The following is a 17,793-nucleotide window of genomic DNA, read 5'->3' on the forward strand; positions in this document are numbered from 1 at the left end:
GAAATTTATAGAAGACGGTCGCGATGGTTTGACCCCTCTTTTTTTTTTTTTTACCCTGACAAAAAAAGTGTTCGAAATTGCATATCGGCCCCTTTTCAAATTAGTTTTATCCTTTTATCCCCTCTGTTTTGATCATAGTAGTTGTCCCTTTGATTGGCAATTTTTGACACGGCTAAGCAAATTTGCTACAGATGCGTTAAAAAAAATGGCAACTTTTTTTTTTACGTATTCATATTGACATAATTTAAGCTGAATATGGTTGTTGTGGTATAAACAATCTCTCATGTCAGTATAGCACAGCAACATGCGCACTCTTCTGGTAACCAAAAGATTTTTTTGACAGGATTATCCATTTATTATAAATTAATATTTCTATTTTGTTGTACTAGATCCATGGGCTTATCTTGAAATTGAAAAAAAAGAAAGAAAGAAAATATCTCATGGTCATAATTGAGAAACAATTTCATTGATCGATATTCACCTTTAGCCACTCGTATAAAATATCATGCTTCGTTTAATTTTAGGGTTAGTTATACAATGGGTACAAAAAGTTCACAAAATGTAACACTTTAATACAAATTGAATTTTTGGTTAAGATTTGGTACAAAATGTTTGAATTTATTACAATTAGGTGCACTTTGTTAACTGCCCTCTAACGCCATCACAAGTTGTTAACTTAGCATCTTGACGTGTCCCACTCACATCTGACATGGCTAAAAATTTAAAATAAAAATTGATTTAAAATTTTTTATTATAATAAATAATAAAATAAGATTAAAATAAAATTAAAAAAATTCTTACCATTTCTCTCTTCTAATAAAATTTTTAAAAATTCCTCTCGTCTCTCTCTTCTCTCTCACGTTAATCTCTCTTCTCTTTCTCTTCCTCGTTGTCATGTCTCTCTCTCTCTCTCACTCTCACCCGCAGCACCTCCATTGCCATCTCCTCCCTCTTCTCTACCTGCAAAGGGAGAGGACGAAAACCCAACAACAACAACCAGGAGAAGGGAGGAATTAATCAATAAAGGAATCACTTTTCACTAGCACACCGAAGGATAGTTCGTACCCAACCATGATCGGGAAGGAGAAGCCTTAAGCACACCGCTAGGGAGATCGCTGCCAAGGTCGATGCAGCCACAATCAATTGCGAGGGCGGGAAAGCCGACCTCACCGATAGGTTCAACGTCGAGAAGGTCGAGCACGCCAAGTACGAGTGCCCCCTCTACAAGATCACAGCCCCTGACATCAAATCGATGCAGATTCACCACGACGCTAGCCACCCCAAGATCTCATTCGACGAGTCCAAGCTCAACAACCTCCACGCATGGCGGTTGCTACGGTTGATGAAGGGGATGCAAGGAGCTTCCTTTCTCTCTTTCTACTGATTGACGGAGTGGGTTACTGACTGACCGTGAAGAAGAAGCACTGAAGAAGATGAAGGGAAAGCTCGAAGCTCTCTCTTTCTAGCAAAGAGAGTGAATGAGAAAGAGAAGAGAGGGAAGAGAAAGAGAGGAGAGAGAAAGAGCGTTATTTTATTTTTATTTTTATTTTTTATTTTTATTATTATTTATTTCAATTAAAATTTAAAATGAATATTTTTATTTTAAAGTCAACATCACGATGGATGCATTTTGACACGTCATCAGCCACGTCAACAGAAGATAACGATATCAGAGGGGCAGTTGACGGAGTGTACCTTGTTGTTACAAATTTGAATGTTTCGTATCAAATCTTAACGATAATTTTTTTTATATCAAAATGTTACATTTTGTAAACTTTTTGTACCCCTAGTGTAATTAACTCTTAATTTTATGATGTTGATGAGAAATGCCATTGGCTGTGGACACTCACACTTATGGGCAAATAATTTTAGGGGATTTTCTATATGATTCGGAGAGGCTCTGACCATTGAGAGTTCGTTCAGGAGTGCAGTTGGATGTTCCATAATCACTTTTTTCTTATAATCTTAAGTAGAGTTAGTATTTAGTGAGAATTTTTGAAACCATAGTTTGGATCGAAATTGCGGCTACAAATGTGATTTTTTTAAGCAACTTAATAAGTGCTATAAAATTTGCTTATACTTATTATGTTTCAAGTATTAATAATTGCTTTTTCTACTTTTAACAGTTTTCAGTTGTTACTTCACAAACATTTTTGCTTATTCTAAAATTAACACTTATTTTTCAGTAATTATACTTCAGCACTTACATTTTAGTAACAACACTCCTAAACCAAGCATGAGTCACTACTATGGAGATAGTCACGGTTAGGAGATCCTATCGAATTTGTCAGTCCGATCGAGATCATAGTGTCAACCTGCGACAAGAATCGGCGGGTCACAAATCCTCCAGGTTAATTCTCAATCAATCAAAGCCCAATAGGAAAGAACAAAGAGGACAATCACATATATACCTTTGGCCAAACATCCCCAGAATGATCCACTAATTTTTATAATAAGAATGGTGTCCTCCTAATGTGATTGCTTCTAATAAATCTCTTTAGAAACTATGATTGCTTCATTCTTGATCTGTTTCATAAAATAATTATATACTAGAATAAGATCCGCGTTACGCGCGAAATAAAAAATAATTCCATATTAAAAATCATAGCCAACTAGGTGAGATATTTGTGCTACGTTTGGTTTCAAAGTAGAATTTTAAAATCAGATTTTGATTTTGAAAAAAAGTGGTATAAATGGTTATGTATGGGGTCCACCCTTGGACTTTGTATGAGTTATTTTGTTTTGTTGTGGAAAAAAAGAGTGGTATAAATGGAGCCTACTTTTTGATTTTGTATGAGTTATTTTGTTTTATTATGGGTAGAATTAAGTTAAAGTGTGATTTTAAAATCACACTTTGAAACCAAACAAGACACGGTAATTTATATTACGTTTTATGAGTCACTAATTTACACATGCGCTACATGCAAATTTTTGTGTACAGATTTCATTACAAATAATACAAAAAAATTAGGATAAATATAGAAATGTGATTTTACAGTTGTGATTATGTTATGAGAGAGAGGTGAGAGGAAAACAATTTAGCGAGAAGTGATGTGAAAGAGACATGGAATGAGAGAATATGGGAAGTGGATAAATTTATGGATAGAAAATGAGAGAATATTTGTGCAATGGCTAAACTATCAAAAAACAGTTTGTTTCTAATTTAGTGGTTACTTTTTCTAGGGTAAATATAGTAGTTACTTTAAAAAATGGTGATTGAATTATTTTATAATGTTTATTTTTGTATTTTTATGAGTTGTGATTATAAAACATAAAACTCCCCTATAAATAAATAGTATAGATGTTTTCTAAAGATTTTGCAAATTCAACAATTGAGGAGGTTGGGGATGGTCCCTCCCATGATTATAGAATTTCTATTGATCTTCCAGTGCCAACTTTTTGGCCAATTATTCAGCCGAAATAGACCACTGATGCAGTTATTATTCACTTGGCTTCATGGTAGCACGAAAGTTGAGCGCGAGATGTGATAAGTAAGGGTCCGTTTGTTTTAAGAAAAATAAGTTCATAAGAAAATTAAATTTCACAAAAAATAAATTCTCAAAAAGTAATTTATTTTTCTATATTTGGTAGTGCATTGGAAAATAAAGCTGAAAAAAGAAAGAGAAATGAAGAAAAAAAATGCAAGGTAAAGAGAGAAAGAGTGGGGAAAATAAATTCCCTTATTTATCAAATAAAGTACAGTGCAATAGCGCACACCATCGCCGGGTAAATAATAGGTTCTAGATTCGATACTTAGGTGAGACTACTTGTTCTCTTTTATTAGATATACTAGACTCACTGGTTTTCCTTGTAGCAAAAAAAAATTTATTTATTTATTTAGATAATTCACTTTCCACATTTTTCTTTTACTTTTTTGGTAAAAAAAAGTGTTTTCCTGTTTTTAAATATTTATGTGTTACCAAACATAAGAAAAATGAGAAATTCACTTTACTTTTAAATGTTTCTTCCAAAATAAACGGAACTTAAATCACAAGATCGATGTGATACAAACATGAATTTATTGTCAGTCAACGGCTTTTATGCATATTCCAGGAGTTCCAAATTGCTAGAAGCAGCTAATGGTCAAGACAAATCGATAATTTAGTGCAATTAGCATCAACCAATAAGTTATATCATCTAAAAACAGAAAAAAAGCTTTTAATGCCTTGATGATTTCATCTTAGAAGAAATAATTTTCAGCTTGCTTCCAGATCAATAATCTCTGCCTGGACTGGTCTAGAAATTTAGTAACAACGGAGGGAGAAAAAAAGGTTAAGGGAGCGGAATAAGATCATTTTATAAAAAAATAAAAAAAAAACAAATTAAATGCATACATTAAAAATTTTATAATTTTTAACGAGTTCAAGGGAAGGACTGCACGCTGCTCACCCCTAGATCCGTCCTTGATCTCCATCCCTCATACCGTAAATTTCTTTGGCTCATCAATGTGGTGAACTTGTAGTAGCACTCATATACCTCTAATGATCTGGATGTACTTAGGATTCGGGCAAATATTTCGAAATAGAGGCGAAATCATAATTTCATATAAAATTAAAAGATAATAAGTAAAAATAATTTCAGGAGGTGACTGTCCCCCCTCAATGCCCTCTGAGTCCATTATTGATTGGTAGCTTTATATGACCCTTTAAAAAATAGTTGTATTAGCTTTTTTTTCTTTTTTTTTTCGGTTACAATAGGAGGTTCATAGCTTAATATAAGAAAATTGAAAGGAAATCTAAATAAAGAGACACGGGTAGTCTCACTGATAAGAATCGGACCTGGAACCTCGAGGTTACCAAGTGAGAGTGTTAGCCACTGCACTACACCTCCTTTCTCTTCTTCTTTTTTTTTTTTCCTTTGATAGGTAGTTACATGTCAAAGTCGGTGATTATTGAGGAAAGTGACAGAGAATCAGTGTACAATATTTCTATTCTTTGTAATTATTGGGATCTCATTATCTGTATTTCTTATATTTCATTGTTTAGTTTGTTTCCTTAGTTGGTCATTCATGTATATATGATCTACCTTTGTACAGATTAATGCGTAGCAATACAGAAAATCTTCTCCATATTTCTTTATGGTATCGGAGCAAGGGTACGAACCCTAGTTGCAGTGCTGCGTTACCATAGCTGACGGCAAGCCAATCAATTCGTCCTCACCATACTACATCAGTACTGGAGATAGCACGGGAGCGAGCCTTGTGTCTTTGAAGCTAAATGGAAGGAACTATGGAACATGGTTGAGGGCGATGCTGAATGCTTTTCAAGCGAAGAATAAATTGGGTTTATCGATGGAACGATTCCTCAACCAAAGGAGGGATCATTCGACGCAAAAGCATGGATGATTTGCAATTCTTATATGATTGCGTGGATCACTAACTCGCTAGATGCGACTCTGCAGGCAAGCGTGGCCTACACGGACAGTGCACAGGCTATATGGGAGGAGCTGAGATAACGTTTCTCTCAAGGGAATGTTGTACGGATGCATCAGATCAAAAGTGAACTGGTCACTTTAAGACAAGAAAGGCTGTCAGTCACTGAGTACTACACGAAGCTCAAAATCTTACGGGATGAGCTTGACAATTACTAATCGGTGCTGAGGTGCACTTGTGCTGCAAGTAGGGAATATGCAAAGGAGAGGGAGACTGAGAAGATTCATCAATTCCTCATGGGATTGAACTCGAAAATGTTTAGCGGTGTGAGAACGCAAGTGCTAACCAAAGAAACTATGCCTACTTTGAATCGAGTATATGGTATGGCTGTGCAAGAAGATAATCAGAAGAATGCAACCAGAGATCGAGAAGGCTCGATTGATGCTGCTGCTTTAGCCGCTAGCTCGGGTGGAGGAAACAAAGGGGGAAGACTGAGCAGTGATCATTGCGGCAAGGTAGGACATCAAAGGGCTGGTTGTTGGAAGCTGATGACTCTCAGCCACTGTGGCAAATCGGGGAATCGAATGTCTGATTGCTATCAGCTGGTAGGCTACCTGGCCGATTGGGAGTAGCGGAAGAAAGCAGGCGCGGGTTCCGGGCGAGCAGAGGGTGCGGGCTGCGGGCAAAAGATGAACCAGTAGGCATTAAAGAAGCCTACTTATCAGCAGGAGCAAAGCCTACTTATCAGCAGAAGCATCAAGCATCGGGATCAAGGCATGGAGGGCAGCGATCAACTGCCTTATCTATGCATGACTCCGGCTCGGGAGAAGCAGCTGCACTGACTACTGAGCAAGTTCAGCAGTTGTTATCCCTTCTCAAGGCATCGGAGAGCAACCAAAATGTGAAGAACTTTGCTGGTATGATATCGATTCCTAATGGCAGTGGCTCGGGCTCGATCATGGACACTGGAGCTACTGTTCATCTTACAGGAAACTCAGATTGGCTGATTGATTATGTCTCGATTGATCGGCCATATCCAATTTGGGTTGCAGAAGGACGACGTGTATATGCGGAACAGATTGGATGTGCTAAAATAAGATCTAATTTGTTATTGCAGAATGTTCTTTATGTTTCGAATTTTTTCGTGCAGTCTGATTTCGGTTGGAAGGATGATGAAGGATTTAAATTGTGCAATAGTTTTCTTACACGATCGTTGCTTGATACAAGACTTGCCAACGAAGAAGCTGATTGGAGAGGCTGAACTGTGTAGGGGGACTGTATTGTCTCGATGATGTAACACCGACGACTTTTGCATTGAGTGTAGTGGATGCGAAGGAGTACGACCAATGGCACAAGCATCCGGGGCACCCGTCGTTGAAGCATATGTCTCTTATTTCTGGCTTTCGTTTTAGCAGTGACGAGAATAAAGTATGCGATGTTTGTTTCCATCCTAAACAGACTCGATTGTCATTTCCGTTGTGTTTGAATTAAGCAGATGATCCTTTTGGTTTAATTCATGCTGAAGTGTGGGGTCCTTATCATACTGCTTCATTATCTGGCAGTAGATACTTTGTGACTATTAGGGGTGTAGGTAAAAGTCTGGAAAACTGAAAACCAAAAAACTTGATCCTATCCGAACTGAAATACATGTATGCAAAAAACCGAATACACCTTATGGGTGGTTTTTATGGCTGGCGAAAACCTACATGAAAAAAGCGAGGACTGGGATAAATAGGATATGAATAGTATGTATATATATAATATTTCAACTTACATTTTATAATTCTAAATGTGCAAAAGTAATGTATCATCAATGAGATGATCTTTGATAGTTTCTTATATAAGAGAACTTATCTCCCCTACTCCCACTTCTTCTTCATCATCGTGATGATTTGCATTTTGTAATTTCTTGTCATTCATTCATCCATCTCCACTATTATAGTACATGGTTTGAAGGACAAACATATATATTTGTTATATTCTTTTTTTGGTAAAAAAATTATAATATATTGTTAGGGAAAAAAATGAAAACAATAAGAACACCAACACATACTCTCTTTATATTTTTGGTCCTCAAAAAACCGCCCGAAAAAATCAAAGTTATAGGTGGTCGGTTTTTTATATAATCAAATGGGCTTCATGAGGTTTTTTTCTCTAGAAAAACCAGTCCGAACTAAAAATTTTAGGAAAACCCACCCACACTCACCCATTTACGCCCCCAATGAGTGTAGTAGATGATTTCACTAGAAGTACATGGGTATATTTAATTCGTGAGAAATTTGAGACACCGTGATACTTGATGAATTTTTGTAAAATGTGAGCAACTAATTTGGGCAATCGATCTAGGTAATTCAATCTGATAATGGGTCTGAGTTTACTTCGAGAGTCATGCAAGAATTTTAGATGGAGCAACGAATAATTCATCAAACCTCTTGCGTCGATGCTTCAGAGCAAATGGAAGAGTAGAAAGGAAGCATCGACATATTTTAAATGTGGCAACGGCACTTTGATTTGAGCGAATCTTCCAATACGGTTCTGGGGAGAGTGCATCCTGACAGCGGTATACCTGATAAACTACGCACCGACTTCAGTCTTAGCAGGCAAGAGTCCATATGAAACTTTGCTCAGTAAAGTGCCCAGTCATGATAATTTGCGCATTTTCGGGTCGTTATGTTATGCATCTTGAAGGCCAAACAAGTTAGATAAGTTTGAAGATCGTTCGCAAAACTTCGTCTTTGTTGGAAATACATTTGGAAAAAAGGGTTAGAAATTATATGATCTTACCACAGGAGATATATTTATTTCGCGAGATATAGGGTTTCATGAAAATATATTTTAGTTCCATGAATCAGAACTTGTGCGGGAGCACTCGGCTGAACATTGAACCACTTAGTTCCTCATCAGCGAGAGGGGGAGCTGATCAAAGACTTGATGTGATGGACAATGTAAGGAGTGAGTCTCACAGATCATTCGAGCAGCCAGAACAAGAAACCTTGGATCTCAGCATGGACAGAAGTGATCGGTCCTTATTACAGAGAGAGGATTGTCTAGGTTTTCTCAATCGAGGTTCCACGGAGCATAATAACGATACTAATCAGGAAGGCAGTGATGAGGACTCGGCTAAGGGAGGAGGTGATTCGGGCAGTAGCGGCAGACCGAAGAGAGTGGCTCGAATACCATCGAAATAGAAAGACTATGTCGTGCCAACAAAGTACAAGAATTTTGAGTGTCATACTCAAGAACCGAAAAACCCCCCTGCGACTCAATCACGATGTCATTGACATCAGGTATGCCCTATCCTATTGAAGCACACTTGTCTTATGAATGTTTAACATGGTCACATAAATTGGCTATAGCTGCAGTAGATATGGATATAGAGCCGACCACCTTCCAACAGGCCATCCGAGATCCACGATGATAACACACCATGCTAGAAGAATACGGGCATTGGAACATAATAGGATCTGGACTATTGAGACACTATCAAGTGAAAAGAAACCCATTGGATGCAAATGGGTATGCAAGATCAAAAGGAAGGCGGATGGGAGCATCGAAAGATACAAGGCAAGGCTCGTAGCGAAAGGGTTCACGTAGGTGGAAGGTTTGGATTTCCACGAAACATTTGCACTTGTTGCTAAATTGGTCAGTGTTCAATGTTTGCTAACCATTTCAGCCTTTAAAGGATGGGAGTTATACCAATTAGATGTGAATAACACCTTCCTTCACAGAGATCTCGACGAAGAAGTTTACATGCGGATCCCACAAGGATACGACACAACTGAACATAATCAAGTGTGCCGATTGAAGAAATCTTTATATGGTTTGCGACAAGCCTCTAGAAACTGGTTTTCCAAACTGGCTGATGCATTGACAGATATGGATTCGAGCAATCTACGACTGATTACTCCTTATTTACTATTCATGAAAGGAGTGATTTCTAGGCCATATTAATATACGTGGATGACCTTATTATGTCTAGAAACAATGCAGAGCAGTGTGCAGTAGTGAAGAGTTATTTGCAGTGGCAATTCCATATCAAGGATCTCGATACTTTGAAATCAGTGTTATCAGAACCGGACCGGACCGGTCAATTCGACCGGTCGGACCGAAAATCGGGCATATGACCGATCCGGTTCTCTTAAAAATCGAAAATGCATAAAAAAACCGATAGCCCAAAAAACAGGCCAATTTTTTTACAAACCCATTCGAACCAGCCAGTTGGATGGGTTCTGGATTTTTAAAAGGAAACCCGACTTGACTCTCTTTGACCCGAATCGAAAAATCAATCTGATTGCCTCTGAAAATTAGGAACCCTAATTCGAGTCATTCGACATCTTCAGTTCTTCACCTTCGTCTTCCAGTTCGTTCCAAGCTCCAGAGCAACTTGTGATTTTTGTCAATCTTCATCTTTGAGCTCCTTTTCATCAGATTCCTCTTCATCTTCGAGCTCAGTGACCAGATTGCGAGCGGAATCTTCACTCTTCTTCTCTGTTCAGTGACTTCAATTTGCTCAGTCACTAGTGGCCTCGATCTCTCGATTTTGTCCCGTTGTTCTTCAATCATCTGGTAAGTGGAAAAAGCGGTTCCTTTCTCTTCAGGGAGGCCTTGTACAAATATTACGAGCTCTCCTATTCTGAAACCCTAGATTCTCATCTCCTGTCCTGCCCTTTTTCTCCGATCCCTGCCCTAGGCAATCACGTGGAGCTGAAACTCCACCTGGGTTAGAGTAGATTATCGCCCTCTGAATCTTGCTGGGTCGGTGAAACCAGTGTTATCAACTGCTGGGTGAAACTGGTGTCATATTAACACTGGTATCCAATCGCATCGTGATGGCTTCGGATATGTTCTAAACACTGGTATTTTTCAGTCATGGTGATTTTGTTCATTTTTCTTATTCTTATTTTCTTTATATATGTCTAAAGGAGTGGTGGATGTGGTATGGCTCGAGTGCATCAAATTTACAAAAGTTGGCTATTCGTGTTTTAAACCAAACTTGTAGTGCCTCGTCTTGTGAGCGGAATTGGAGTTTGTTCGATCATGTTCATTTTAAGAAAAGGAACCGACTTGAGCATCAACGGTTGAATGACCTTGTTTATGTCCATTATAATTTGAAGTTGCAACAAAGGTACATACAATTGCTTCTCTCCATTTTTTCTTTCTTACTTTACTAGAAATTTTGTCTCATATTTAGATATTTACTTTGTTTTGATGATCTGTTGCAACTTGCAACATATAAGTATACAAGAAATGTTTCTTTTGCAGGAACTACTTCAAGGGTAGAAATTATGACCCAATTGACTTTAAGAAGTTTGCTTCTTATTCTACATGGGTACTAGAGGATGAGTGACGCAGTGTACACGTGAGTAACCCGTCGGTTGGTATCAAAGCCTACGGTTGATCTTGGATCAGCGATGCCGCCCAGGAGGAGGGATCATGTGGAAGATGTTCATGACCGTGACAATCTGCAACATTTGGAGTAGAGGCTGGAGCAGAGGATGGATCGTATGATAGAGCAGCTAACACAGCAGATGGCTGTAGTTATGGAAAACCAGAATCGGAGAAACCCTAATCTGAATTCCGACCTTGATCAAGAGGAAACTGAAGAGGGGTCGGAAGGAGAGAATTACTTTGCTGATATTCCACGAAAACAGTAAAAGGGCCCAATCGAGGAAGATAGGCAACACTGGGAGACGGGCATTCGGACCAATATTCCCGAATTCCAAAGGGGCTTGCAGCCATACGAGTTTCTAGATTGGCTAGCTACAGTAGAAGAGGTTTTGGAGTTTAAGGGGGTACCTGAGACTAAGTGGGTACAGCTTGTGACGACTAGGTTGCGTGGTAGGGCGACGGCTTGGTGGCAACAGGTGAAGCTTACCCGTAGCAGGATGGGCAAACCTAAGATCACGTCGTGGGAAAAGATGAAGAAAAAGATGAGGGTTACCTTTATGCCTTATAACTTTTAGATGATCATGTACCAACGCCTACAGAACTTGAGGCAGGGCACTAGGTCGGTGGATGAATACACCAACGAGTTCTACCAGTTGGTTGCTCGTAACGAGATTCAGGAAACCAAGGATCAGCTGGTGGCGAGATATATTGTCGTGCCGAGAGTGCAGCTACAGGATACGGTTAATTTGTTCGACCATGTTAACGTGTCTTCCGCCCATAAGAAGGCCCTGATTGTCGAAAGACAACAAAATCGAGCGGGCAGCGGGATGTTCAGTGGAGGTGTTGCCGCTGTAGGAACCGAAACTGGTGGGGCTGCCCGAGCTGGCGGTAGTAGTCCTGTTCCTGGACGTCCGATGAGGCCTGCCAACATTGGGCCGAGTAGTAGTGGGGCGAAATGCTTCAAGTGTGGAGAGCCCAGGCATCGACAATCTGGGTGCAAATAAGGGGAAAAAGGGCGATATTTATTGAAGAGGAATTGTTTGATGATGCAGTTTATGTAGTTGGAGGCAATGGAGAGGTCGAGTTTGACGAGGAGGAAGAGATTGTGACAGGAGATGGAGTGCCCAATCTGGTGGTGAGGAGGTCTTGTATGACCCTGAGAGCTGCGAACGAAGAATGGTTGCGTAACATCTTCCAGTCCACCTGCACCATCAGGAATAAAATCTGTCGTTTCATGATAGACTCGGGCAGCTGCGAGAACATCGTATCTGCTGAGGCCGTGCAGAAGTTGAGCCTGCGAAGTGAGCCACATCCAAAATCGTATAAGCTGGCATGGCTAAAGAAAGGAGGTGAAGTGAGTGTGTTGAAGCGGGTGCTGGTTATCTTCTCTATTGGCTCTCGGTATAGGGACTCTGTGTGGTGTGACGTTGTCATGATGGACGCGTGTCACTTGTTGTTGGGAAGGCCCTGGCAGTTTGATAGGAGCATGAGCCATGATGAACGGACCAATAAGTACAACTTCACGCATAAGGGATTAAAGATTGTACTGGTACCGAACAGAGATAGGGACACTATCGAGCCCGAATCTGCGAATTCGGTTACCGCAACCAACTTGCTGTCCCTTGCCTGATTTCAAGAGGAGTTACATGATGCAGAGTTTATGTTTGCTCTTGTGGGCAGGGAGGTTGTGGAGGAGGGTCGTACGTCTTATGAGTCCTTACTGATCTTGAAAGAATTTCAGGATGCCTTTCTTGAGGAGCTGCCAAATGGTCTACCACCCTTGCGGGATATCCAGCACCATATCGACCTGCAGCCTGGTGCGGCCCTTCCGAACAGACCACGCTACAAGATGAGCCTGACTGAACATGAAGAGTTAAGGAGACAGGTGGAGGAGCTGATCTCGAAAGGGTTTATTCGGGAGAGTATGGGCCTGTGTGCTGTCCGGGCACTTCTAGTGCCTAAGAAGGATGGATCATGGCGTATATGTGTAGATAGTCGAGTCATCAATAAGATAACGGTCAGGTACCGTTTTCCCATTCCTCGCTTGGATGATCTGCTTGACCAGTTGAGTGGTGCTAGGATTTTTACGAAGCTGGACTTGAAGAGCGGTTATCACCAGATTCGGATTCGTGTTGGAGATGAATGAAGACCGCATTCAAGACTAGGGAAGGGTTATATGAATGGCTGGTAATGCCGTTTGGGCTGTCGAATGCACCGAGTACGTTCATGAGAGTGATGAACCAGATTCTGAGGCCTTTCATTGGTCGGTGTGTGATTGTGTATTTTGATGACATCTTGATCTACAACACCGACCCCGAGCAACACCTAGCCCACTTGTGCGAAGTCCTCTCAGTCCTTCGACGCGAGAAACTATATGCGGCGTTGACGAATTGTGTTTTTATGAGATTAGAAGTTCTTTTTCTTAGTTATGTTGCTGCTGCTGATGGTTTGAGGATTGACTCGTCCAAGGTCGAGGCAGCCAGACAGTGGCCTAGACCAACGAGCATTACTGAAGTCATGAGCTTCCATGGGTTAGTCTCATTCTACAGGCGGTTTATACATCATTTCAATAGTATTATGGCTCCCTTAACTGACTGCATGAAGGGAGGCAAATTCGAGTGGATTGAGGGGGCAGAAACGACATTCTAGAAGATTAAGGAGCATTTGATGACCGCCCCGATTCTTGTCCTGCCGGATTTTCAGCAGCCCTTTGAGCTGCATTCTGATGCATCGAAGGTGGGGATTGGAGTAGTCTTGAGCCAGAACAGCAGGCCAATTGCTTTCTTCAACAAGAAGCTGACAGAGGCGAAGGTGAGATACAACACTTACGACGTGGAATTCTATGCAGTAGTGCAGGCGGTGAAGCATTGGCGACATTACCTTTTCCACAGGGAGTTCATTTTGTATAGCGACCATGAGGCCCTGAAGCACCTCCATAGCCAAGATAAGGTGTCAGCTCGTCATGCATCATGGGTGGCTTACCTGGAGCGTTTTATTTTCGTGGTAAAGCATAAGAGCGGAGTCACTAATCGCGTTGCCGATGCTCTTAGTCGGAGGCGCAGCATTCTGAGTAGGATGACAGTTGAGGTACCTCGTTTTAGTTCTTTTGCTGAGTTGCTTGAAGTCGACCCCTATTTTTCTGTGACGCTAGCTAAAGTTCGGGTTGGAGAAAGAACGAAATACGTGTTGCAGCATGGTTTTCTTTTCTGGGGATATCAGCTCTGTATTCTTGATTGTAGTTTGCGAACCCACATTATTCAGCAACTACATGGCGAGGGTCACGTGGGGAGAGACAAGACCTTGCAACTGGTCTAGTCATCGTATTTTTGGCCTACAATTCGTAAAGAAGTGGAGAAGTACGTGCAACGCTGTAAGGTTTGTCAAGTGTCCAAGGGTACAATAACTAACCCGGGGTTGTACATGCCTCTGCTGATTCCCTCGCAGCCATGGGTGGATATCAGTATGAATTTTGTCCTTGGCTTGCCCCGTACCCAAAGCGGTAATGATTCTATATATGTGGTCGTCGACAGGTTCTTCAAGATGGCACACTTTATTCCGTGCAAGAAGACCATTGATGCTGTGCGAGTTGCTCAGTTGTATTTTCGGGAGGTATACCGTCTGCATGGTCTGCTAGTCTCTATTGTGTCTGATAAGGACACCCATTTCCTGAGTCATTTCTGGCGGAGCCTTTGGAAGATGGTGAACACCCAGCTGAACTTCAGTACAACGTATCACCCGTAGACAGACGGACAAACAGAAGTGGTTAACAGGTCCTTGGGCAATCTGTTGAGAGGTTTAGTAGGGGAGCACGTGAAGAGCTGGGATCAGAAGTTAAGTCAGGCGGAGTTTACGCACAATCAAGCTGTTAATCGCAGCACTAGTTTCAGTCCCTTCAGGTGGTCTATTCTGTTACTCCCCGGGGACCCTTGATCTGTTACCCATGCTGGATAAGACCAGGGTTCATGTTAAGGCGGCTGACTTCGTTCACGGGCTGCAGGAGATTCATGAGGTTGTGCAGAATAATTTGCAGAATGCTGCCATGAAATCCAAGGCTATTGCTGATCGAAGGAGAATGCACATGGAGTTTGAAGTTGGCGATTCTGTTTGGCCTGTCCTTACGAAGGATCGATTTTCTACTGGTGACTACCACAAGCTCGCTGCTAGAAAGATTGGTCTTGTAGAGGTCATTGAGAAGATCAATTCGAACGCCTATCGGCTTAAACTTCCCAGCTAATTCGTACTGCCGATGTGTTTAATGTGAAGCACCTGATTCCTTACACATGTGATAGCTCGAACGATGACGATTCGAGGGAAAATTCTCTCTATCCATGGAAGAATGATGTTGCAGAAGACCTGGCAAGTTGGTACCTGGATAAAAATAGGTTCTGATGACCCTATTTCGAAGGAAACGGCATCCGGAGCAAAACTCACCGCTTTGCTATGATTTTTCAATATTTAAGGCAAATTCCATCATTTAGGGCTTCAAACAGACAATTTTATATCAATTAGGGTGTTTTGCAATTTTAGAAAAGTTTAATTTTTTTTATGCAATTTAGGTTTTCTTAAACCCAATTTAAGTTTTGTGTAAGCCCTAGGGTTGAATCAGTCGTCTTTTTCATTAGTGAATAAAATTCAGAACTTTCGTGCCTTTTCCAATCTTGGAGTCGATTCGAGTTGATGCCTATTCCTTGTATTCGTAGAATCAATAGGTGATAGAAGGTCATAGTTCCGGTATTCGTGCGCGAATCAACGGGTCTGTGATAGGTTACTTGCGTGTATGCTGCGTCAATGAGCCACCTGCCCTATCAAATGAAGAATTGCGAACATTTAGACGAGATTTGCAAATGTGAATTCAAGAAAATGGAAATGATGGTACTAAATATTCTTATTTCATTCCGACTATTTTCATGATAGGTTGTATATTGTCATTTCACTTTTAGTAGTTATATTCCTCGTACAGATTCGTTGGATTTGAATTTGGAAGATCTTGATATGGATGATGGGGTTGAAGATAATATTGATGGAGGGAATGTCAATAACCTTGTCCAAGATAATCCATTGTTTGAAGCTCCTGAAGCACCACATGATGTTGCAGCTGAAGACAATATTTGTGAAAATTATGGTGGAGATTGGAGTGCATGGAATTGCTAATGATATTGATTGATTAGTTAATCCTTGTTTGGTTTGATTTATCAACTTGTGATGGTGAACTGTGGCTTATCTTTATATTTTTTTCCTTTTTAATTTACGTGTGAGTTGTATGAAGGTCAGACAAACACTTGTGAGCTGAGGTTGTTGTGGTCTTATGAGTTGTAACTCACGTGTTATATGTTGTTTCCAATCCATTCTATCTCTTTAGGCGATTTCTTTTAACATTGGAAAAACTTCAATTCTTGATTAATTGAGCAATATCAAATGACTATCAGTTCTTTTCTACGAGTCATTTACAATCAAATGCAAATAATTTTTTCTTATATTTTTTTGGACACATATTAATTATTATCTAATATATATTACCATTTTTTTGTATTTTATATTATTTTCTTAAAATAATATTTATTTATTTATTTTAAAAACAAACAAGCGGTCCAACTCATCGAACCCTCGGTTGAACCCATGAACCCATGCCTCGGTCAGTTCGATGTCCGGTCCGATTCTGATAACACTGTTTGAAATTCTTTCTTGGCATTGAAGTAGCCAGGCGAGGGAAGGAGCTATTTTTATGTCAAAGAAAGTACGCGTTGGACATATTGACCGAGTCAGGGATAGTAGGAGAAAAGCTAACAGCTTTTCTTATAGAGCAGACAAGCTAGCGGCTGATTCGGGTCTGGAGATATCCAATCCGGGACAATATTCGAGGCTAGTTGGGCGTTTGATCTATTTGACGATTATGAGACCCGAATTATGCTATTCTGTTCATATTTTGTCCCAATTTATGCAGAGTCCACAGTAACAACACTGGGAAGCAGCTGTGCGGACCCTAATTTGCTCTCGTCGGGGCTCGCATGCGCGCGCCAATGCGCACGCCTTGAGAGTATCCACCTTCCCATGGGGACGGGTGACGGACACGCGTGAGAAGGAGTCGGCACCTACCATTTTACGACCCGAAAGTCGAGGGTCGGTAAGTTACCCGGATCTAGGGGTATTGGGTACACCTAGTTTTGCTAAGGCATTAGTCTTGCGGAACCGGAAATTCCGAGTTCGGGGAATCTGTTATGTGCGAGTCTATATCTCGCACGCCCTATCGGTACTCTAGCTTGTGTAGGCTTGCCATTTTAATTTAATTACTGCTTAATTAAGTTCCGATTATCGTACGCGTTTTGACACCGTAAACCGGAAAGAAACGATCCCCTCGTGTCACGAAGCCATGAGAAAAGCAAATATTCGGGTCGAGGGATCGATCCACCATCCTCACATTCCGGTTAACCGGGCCGTGAATGCTGATATGCCGTGTGGACCGGGCCTTGGACCCGTACGATTTTGCTTATCTAAAGAGTCCATAACTCGATTCGACTGTTTTTGTCTCTCGAAACCGTCCGCTTGCCAACCGGGGTCCTTACAAATGAATATATAGATAAATCCTTACACTGTTCACTCGAGATAAAGTAAAATATACAAATTATAGCACATGGACCCGGTTGGTTTGTATTCGATCATTATTGCACTCATGCTCACCGTATGATTTGAAAAAGACCCAAAAATGAAATTAAGATGCGCGCTCGGTGTATGGGGCGTTGGACCCCGTGATTGATAGTTGGGACGTTTGATCCCATGTGCATTACGTTCTAGGAATTCATACTCGACCTGCATAACAAACAAGTGGGAAAATGTAACAAACAAGCATAGATAAGCAAACAAAGGGTTCGTTATTGCCGAATTTACGTGAGTTAACTGATTATTAATCGGGGTATCTTGACATGCAAATCCTATCCTAAAGCAGACAAACGCACGTAGTAAATCGATCAAGGATCGTCCCGAGAGGGTATTTCGCATTTGGCATTGTTTCGAAGACCTGACAAACGTGATGTCCGTAG

General features: G+C 40.7%; 1 protein-coding gene across 1 annotated transcript; it reads left to right on the plus strand.

The window, feature by feature from the left end:
- Positions 1-11,340: 11,340 nt before the first annotated feature.
- Positions 11,341-12,905, plus strand: LOC116203503. The gene is made up of 3 exons (XM_031535253.1): positions 11,341-11,698; positions 11,812-12,376; positions 12,440-12,905. The coding sequence occupies exons 1-3, from the start codon at positions 11,341-11,343 to the stop codon at positions 12,903-12,905; spliced, it is 1,389 nt and encodes a 462-aa protein (XP_031391113.1).
- Positions 12,906-17,793: the final 4,888 nt, after the last annotated feature.

Source organism: Punica granatum, chromosome 1, assembly GCF_007655135.1.
Source record: "Punica granatum isolate Tunisia-2019 chromosome 1, ASM765513v2, whole genome shotgun sequence".
NCBI classification, from domain to species: domain Eukaryota; kingdom Viridiplantae; phylum Streptophyta; class Magnoliopsida; order Myrtales; family Lythraceae; genus Punica; species Punica granatum.

What these genes read in the sequence shown, in the direction of transcription:
- LOC116203503 (XM_031535253.1), top strand. Translation starts at nt 11,341, where the DNA reads ATGTACCAACGCCTACAGAACTTGAGGCAGGGCACTAGGTCGGTGGAT. An exon ending in GCCTGCCAACATTGGGCCGA is followed by an intron (nt 11,699 to 11,811) that starts GTAGTAGTGGGG and finishes TTGATGATGCAG; the next exon opens with TTTATGTAGTTGGAGGCAAT. An exon ending in GTTACCGCAACCAACTTGCT is followed by an intron (nt 12,377 to 12,439) that starts GTCCCTTGCCTG and finishes TCTTGTGGGCAG; the next exon opens with GGAGGTTGTGGAGGAGGGTC.